The 7,231-nt window shown below is 55.7% G+C and overlaps 1 protein-coding gene across 1 annotated transcript; it reads right to left on the bottom strand.

Moving 5' to 3' along the window:
- Positions 1-4,934: 4,934 nt before the first annotated feature.
- Positions 4,935-6,964, bottom strand: LOC124669740. Its single transcript, XM_047206296.1, has 5 exons — positions 6,761-6,964; positions 6,540-6,611; positions 6,383-6,450; positions 6,089-6,282; positions 4,935-5,148 (listed from the first exon to the last, which is right to left on the bottom strand). Exons 1-5 carry the CDS (start codon positions 6,940-6,942, stop codon positions 5,014-5,016), a joined length of 651 nt encoding a protein of 216 aa, XP_047062252.1. The 5' UTR covers positions 6,943-6,964; the 3' UTR covers positions 4,935-5,013.
- Positions 6,965-7,231: the final 267 nt, after the last annotated feature.

Below are 7,231 nucleotides of genomic sequence, written 5' to 3' on the forward strand. Positions count from 1 at the left end.
CACGACGTCGTCGCCCTCGCCAAGGCCGCGCGGACGGACATGCCGGCTGCGAGCAACCCGGCTGGGACGACTCACTTCCAGCCGGCCAACAACACCAAGAAGATCCTCGCTGGACCCGGCGCAGCCGGACAAGTACGTCACCATCGGTGCCGGCTTGAGCAGGAAATAGGAAAGCGAGCTCACCGGCCTTCCTCCGTGAGAATCGGGACATCTTCGCATGGACTCCAAGAGACATGCCGGGTGTGCCGAGGGAGTTGGCTGAGCACCACCTCCACGTCCGGCCCGAAGCCAAGCCGGTGAAGCAGCCTCTCGGGCGCTTCGCCGAAGAACGAAGGAAGGCCATCGGTGAAGAAATCGCCCGGCTGCCGGCAGCCGGCTTCATCATGGAAGTGCTGCACCCGGACCGGTTGGCGAACCCGGTCCTGGTTTTGAAGAAGAACGGCTCCCGGCGCATGTGTATCGACTACACCAGCCTCAACAAGGCGTGCCCGAAGGATCCCTTCCCCCTGCCGCGCATAGATCAAGTTATAGACTCGATCGCCGGCCGTGAACTCGTTGTCTTTCCTAGACGCCTATTCGAGGCTACCACCGGATTCCTTTGAATCCGGCTGATCAAATAAAGACTTCGTTCATTACCCCGTACGGGGCTTACTCGCTACACGACTATGCCGTTCGGCTTGAAAAATGCAGGCGCCACCTACCAAAGGTGCATGCAAAAATGCTTGCAGGATCAAATCGGCGGAAACGTTCACGCATATGTGGATGATGTCGTTGTAAAGACCAAGGAGACGACTACCCTCCTTGATGACCTGAGAGAAACCTTCACCAATCTGAGAAGATTTCGGATGAAGCTCAACCCGGCCAAGTGCACATTCGGCGAGCCGTCTGGCCAGCTCCTTGGCTACCTCGTCTCTCAGCGAGGAATCGAAGCCAACCCGGAGAAGATCAGTGCCCTGGAGAAGATGGAACTGCCGCGATGGCCTCAAGGACGTCCGGAAGTTCGCCGGCTGCCTGGCTTCCTTGAGCCGCTTCGTCAGCCGGCCGGGGGAGAAGGCACTGCCCTCGTATCAATTGATGAAGAAGGCGGACAAGTTCGTCTGGTCACCACAGGCGGATGAAGCCTTCCGTGACTTAAAGCGCGTGCTCTCAACCGCGCCAATCCTTGCAACGCCAGCTTCAATGGAGCCGATGCTGTTGTACATCGCAGCCACCAACCGAGTGGTTAGAGTTGTCCTGGTGGTGGAGCGCAACTCCGGTCGCGGGCGGCGCAGCCCTGCCGGCTCCGGCTCCGGTCGCGGGCGGTGCAGCCCTGCCGGCTCCGGCTCCGGTCGCGGGCGGTGCAGCACTGCCGGGTCCGGCTCCGGTCGAAGGCGGCATGCCCCGGCCGGCCCCAGCGGCTGGGTCCAGAAGACGAGTCCGGCGCGGGAACAGGTCGTCCAGCGTCGGCTGGCGCATCGGCTCGACCCGCGTGCCGCGATCAGGCGATGAGGCCAGCGGCACGGCGAAGGAAGGCGCCCTCGCGGGAGGCGGAGTACCCGCAGGCGGCGGCGGCGTAGGTGCGCGCGATGGAGGCTGCGGCGTCGACTCCCTCCTTTGTCGAGGAAGTGGCAACACGACGCGCGGAGTCTGCCGGGAGCCGCCGCCCTGGGCAAACTTGATGGGAGCCCTAGCCAAACAGATAAGGAAAAGATAAGCATAAAAAGTAAGGAAAGAAAAGGAATCAAACAAAAGAGAAAAGAGAACTCACCCGGCCTACTCCGGAACCTCCTTTGACTGCAGCCGGCGGAGCCTCTTCGCCTTCGCCTCCAAGGCGGCAGTAGAGCGGGGGTCGCCGGCTCGCTTCTTCCCCTTGGGCGCCGAAGTCGCCGTGGTGCTTGGCGGCCTCGCGCGCAGGGGCACGGCGGGGAGTGGCCCCGTGGCGGACGTCGCCGGCTCCTCGTCCTCCTGCTCGCTCCGGTGAAGGGGGCGGATTGTGCTCCCCCGGCCGCCTAGGTCGGGCGCCGTAGCAGGTCGTCGTCGCCGGCCTGGTCGCCGGCTTGGTCAGCCGGATCGGCGTGATCCGGCGTCCATCTCCTCGTGCGCCGGGTCGCCATCCTCGACGTTTTGGCGGTTGAAGAGCTAGAAAAAACAGAACATGAGCAAACGAGCAAGCCGGAAGTCGGCGGAAGAAAAGAAAGTCGGCCTCGCAGCCGCAAGCCGGAAGTCGGCGGAGACACAAAACTTACCAGCTCGGGAGGGTGGTCCCCGTCATGGGGCGCCAGCCCGTAGTTCCACTCCTCGAGCATGTTCGCCTTGGTGATGTTGTTCACCCGGCGGGCGACCTGGGCCTTGGAGACCAGCGCCTTGGACGTCCGGTTCGGATCGAACCGGCCGGACATGTGCCCGATTTTGTGGGTGCGCATCTGGAGCGGCAGCACCCGGCGCTCGGCGACGGTGCAGAGGAGGTCCTCGGCGGTCAGCGCGTTCGCGACGGCCGCCCCGGGAAGTCCCGCAGCTGATTCACCTCAGCATCCGGATCCGTCGTGCGGGCGTTGTAGCTCCGGCTTGATCCGGCCGACTGGAGGAACCGGGTTGAACTCCGGAAGGTTGATCCGGTCGACGAGCTGGCCCTCGTTGCGCACGTAGAAGAACGACATCTGCCAATTCTTCACCGAGTCGACGGTTGGAATCTTGGGGAAAGGCGTACCGGGCCGAGTGTAGATCGAGGCGGCACCGCAGGCCCGCAGGCGGCCCTCAGTGGTTTGCGCCTTCAGGTAAAACAGCCGGCTCCAGAAGTCGATGTCCGGCCACAAGCCGGCGTAGGCCTCCATGAACGCCACATAGCAGCTGAGGAGGATGCAGGCGTTGGCCGGCAGATGGTGCGGCTGCAGGCCGAAGTTGTCAAGGAACTGGCGGAAGAAGGTGGAAGCCGGCAGGCCCAGCCCGCGATCGAGGTGCGCGCCGAAGACGACGCGCTCGCCGGGCTGCGGCTCGGGCTCCTTCTCCTCGCCGGGCGCCCGCGTGACCACCGACGACGGGATCCGGCGGAGGCGCACCAGCCGCTCGATGTCGTCCTCCCGCATGTACGAGCCCCGCCACGATCCGCTGGCGGAGGCCATCGTCGAGGAAGAAGAAGAAGATGACCACGAGAGGCGAAAGGACGAAGAAGAGCCTTGCGACGGCGGCGGCGACGACGGCGGCTGAGGACGCTCCGTTGAAACGCGGGGCCCCGTGGCGCCGGCTCGACGGAGTAGCGGCGGCGGATCGGCGGAGATTCGCTCGCCGGAGTTCGCCAGCGGGAGGCGTTCGCCGGAGCAGCAACGGGCTCGAGCGAGAAGAGCAGGAGCGCGAGGAAGACGAAGTGAGGCAAGTGGCCGCCTCGGTACCCTCCCCCGCGGCATTTATAGCCGACCGCGGCGGGCGGTTGGCCTCCAAGTGGCGATCGTCGCCACGTCGCCCGGATCCTCTGCGCATTAACTTCCCCCGCGACCGCTGCCGTTACTGGAAACCGCCACACCACGTCGCCCACGACCGCATCAAATCCGGAGGGGACATTGATGTGACCAGACGAACCGGCGGCAGAGCCCAGGCATCAGGCCAGTCAAGTCGGGCGCAGGACCCGAGGCGGCGGAGACTCCGGCGTGCCGCAAGCCGGAGCCGGACAATAAGTTCAACTCGGACCAAAAGTCATCAGCAAGGCGGAGACGCCATCAAAACTTGCGAGAGAGCAAAAGCTGCGTAAGTGTAAATAGCGGCCGGCTAGAAGCAGCCGGCAAGAACGAGCCGGATGAGGGCGCAGCCGGCTGAATGGAAATTCTCAGTCGGCCCCTCCAAGTGCCGCCAAGTATATTCAAGAAGCCAGGAAAACCTGCCTAGGTCCTTCTAAACGCAGGACCTTGCCAGCTTCGGGGGCTAATGTCGGGGGGAAGACCCCGGGTAGGGCAATGGACGCAGAGCAGCCGGCTGGCCACTGGCCGGCTCGCGGCAAAGGCCGGCCGAGGAGCAGCCGGCCGGCGCCGTGGCCGGCTGGTCCGGAAGCCGGCCGGCTCTAGGTCCTAGTCGGCCCGGCTACGGCCGCCAATGCCGTAGCTGGGCCGGCTTCTACAAGCCATATCCGACTAGGGGTTTGTACCTCGGACCGACTCGAGGCTGGCGAGTCTTGCACTCGGAAGGAACCGGGTTGGTGATCCGGGTTCCCAAAGTCCACGCCGACTTCATCTTCCGTAAAGCGCGGGGCACCGTGGAGCAATAGTGCCGCGCGCCGGACAGGCCATCATGGCCTACGACGATCCGTGCCGGCTACGATGGGCGATGGCGACAGGGACACCTCCTCTCCATACCGCCGACCTCGGCAGCCGGATGGGACAGGCCATGAGGCCTCAACGGCTCCCGACGTCACCGCCTCGGGAAGGAGCGGAAGCCGGAGCCGGCCAAGCCGGCCGCAAACTATAGGGTCTTATATGTAAAGTGCCGGTGCCTATATAAGCCGCACTACCCCCTCTCGTGTAGGGGATCGATCATTCTCACTTCATTCCACCCTTAGGGCTGCCCTGTGAGAGAGACCATCGTCTTCCTTAGCCTCCCAGGAGCAGCCGGACACAGCTCTAGGAGCACCATTGTATTGTGTGATCATCATATACACTCTAGCAGGAGTAGAGGTTTTACCTCCATCGGAGGGCCTCGAACCTGGGTACGTCGCCGTGTCGCTCGTCCCCATACTCGCATCCGGATACCGCCGTGAGATCCCTCAGGAACCACCTTCGATTAGCCACCCTATGGCATATGCCGTGACGATACCACGACACTCGGACAGTTCAGAGTAATTTTATTTACTCCCTCCGATTCATATTAATTAACTTCAATATGGATGTATCTAGAACTAAAATGTGTCTAGATAAATCCACATTAGAGTCAATTAATATGGACCGGAGGGAGTACCTTTTTCTGATACACGGAAACTATACAAACACAGGTCCACAAACAGAAAATGAGATAAAGACAAAATGACATCTGCATTTGCCCTTAGTAACTCTGTTAATTGCTTTTCTTCGCCATGTCGTTTCTATCTTCCCCTTGGGTTATTTCTGTATGACCCCCCGGTCCCTCATTCCCGAGTCTGTCGATGATAGGATCCACTACGGATTCGACCTCTTTCACTATCTCGTCAACCTGCAAGAAATCAGCGAAAAGTTATAGATGACAAAAAGTGTCTTCATATAATGACATACCTTTACTAAGTGCTAGTACTTCTGATCGAAATTAATATAGTCTATGAAACATTGACACGATCTTTTAAATAACTTTTACAATTATTTTTGTGCAAACATGCTTTCTGACATAAAAATAATAGGGCTAGCCATCTTAGTCGGTTTTATAAAAAAATCATATATATACATATATATGAAATAAAATGTTCACAATGCTATAAAAATTGATCATCTAGCGCCAGAAAATAGTGTTTGTTCTCAAAGTAAAAGGTAAAGAAATATTGCAAGATTCTCAACATCGGGTATTGGCTTTTTGTGCATTGATTCAGGACTAAGAAGTTCTTTATTCAGAATACACCCTGGAAGTGGAAGGTGTGTATCATATATTATAGAAGAGAACTAAGAAATTCTCAAATGAATATAAATTTAACAAAACCAAAACAATACACATTCTAAAAGTACTTTTGAAGTTTTGATGATAAATATGGTTTTATGCTTTGGATGCTAGTAGTTCTCTCTTTGTAGATTGTCAAATTTTAGAACTGTTGACCGACAGAAATTCCAGAAGAACTTAATCAGATAGTACTTGCCTTCTAATACTATATTGATCTTGATGCAACTTTCTTTTACTCTTATTTAGTGGTTTTATTTCTTTTGACACTTATCCTGCACATGTAGCAGCACTGCTTAACAAGTCAACACGTATCTCCAACTAGCGGAGTAGCAAGAGAGAACAGGTAACTTGCACGGATGCGCCATGAGCAGCTGCTAAGCAACTTTCAGTAACATCAGCAGCTGCCGTAATCATCTAAGAAAAGCAGCTGCCGTAATCCAAACGCTGACGTACCTTGGATTCACAGAAAGCCAAAATGGGAACTAATAAACTAGGCAATAAATCTAACCTTATGGATTAGGGCCTCGGCTTTCTCGGCATCCTCCTCGATCGCATCTGCGATGGTCTTGATCCTGGATGCCGCCTCCTTGAGCTTTTCATTGTCGGGAAATGCTTCGGACACTTCGCCGGCGACTTTCTCGGCAGCTTCAGCTACCGTGTCGATCACCTCGAGTGCTACCTCTGCCGTCTTCTCCACCTTACCTACATATGTGATTTACATCCACGGAGAGAAGTTGAGATCAAAATACACGATAAGATCGATATCATACATACAAGTGGTGGACTTCTGATCTCGATTTACCTTCCAGTGCTCTTATCTTTCTGTAAATAGGAATTGCAACTAAAACGGCACCAACAACCAACGTAACCCTGAATATAAGAGGTAAATTAAATCGACGAAACATATTCAGAAATATGCGGACAAGAAATGCGCGCAACCGTAGCATTTCTGCACTCACCAATGAGGCATGTTGGGTATTGGGAGGTTTCCTCTTAGCAGTTTTTCGGGGCCTGGGACAGCTGCAGGGATTCTGAACAAAAGAGGTGGAATTTATGGAACAATCTTGTGCAGTAGCGTACAATAAAAATATTATGTTTGATATTATCACACAAGAAACAAGCTAGTCGCTACCCAAGAACAAGAAGCTTAGAGGGAAACAAGATAGGAGTATACACTTACTGCGTTGCTCCTCTTGTTGGCGGGACATTGCCGTTGATGCCCCAAGACTTCATGGATAAGCCGGTAAAGATTTGCCGACGATGAGCTGATGAAGATAGAACTGTGCTCCGTCGATGCCGAGAAACCTCTGGAGTGTATAGCGCCAAGGCCTTGGAAGCAATGGAAGATATGAGGATCGCCATGAGTGAGATCTTAAGGAACTCAGGTTTCTTCTACTTCGAAGCTACCCTTTTATGAGTTTCTTGCTTAACTTGTGGCCACCTCCTTGTGTTGCTTTCTTGTGCGGAGTTCTGCTCAACTTCAATCTTATCAATCTGCGCGAAACTTATAAAATGAGAAAGTGACAATCGGTACACATCACATTAAGATATCAACAAACTGCTTTTGTATATGAAGCCATGCACCAACCTGGTTTCTTTGAAGCATTCTCCTAGGCTGGGTTGCACGGGAGGTTGACTGTGAAGTAAGATT

The sequence above is a fragment of the Lolium rigidum genome, chromosome 7, assembly GCF_022539505.1.
Source record: "Lolium rigidum isolate FL_2022 chromosome 7, APGP_CSIRO_Lrig_0.1, whole genome shotgun sequence".
NCBI classification, from domain to species: domain Eukaryota; kingdom Viridiplantae; phylum Streptophyta; class Magnoliopsida; order Poales; family Poaceae; genus Lolium; species Lolium rigidum.

Coding starts and splice junctions, on each gene's coding strand:
- LOC124669740 (XM_047206296.1), bottom strand. CDS start 6,942: ATGGCGATCCTCATATCTTCCATTGCTTCCAAGGCCTTGGCGCTATAC. Junction 6,451..6,539: donor ATACCCAACATGCCTCATTG/GTGAGTGCAGAA, acceptor TCTTATATTCAG/GGTTACGTTGGTTGTTGGTG. Junction 6,283..6,382: donor AAAGATAAGAGCACTGGAAG/GTAAATCGAGAT, acceptor TCACATATGTAG/GTAAGGTGGAGAAGACGGCA.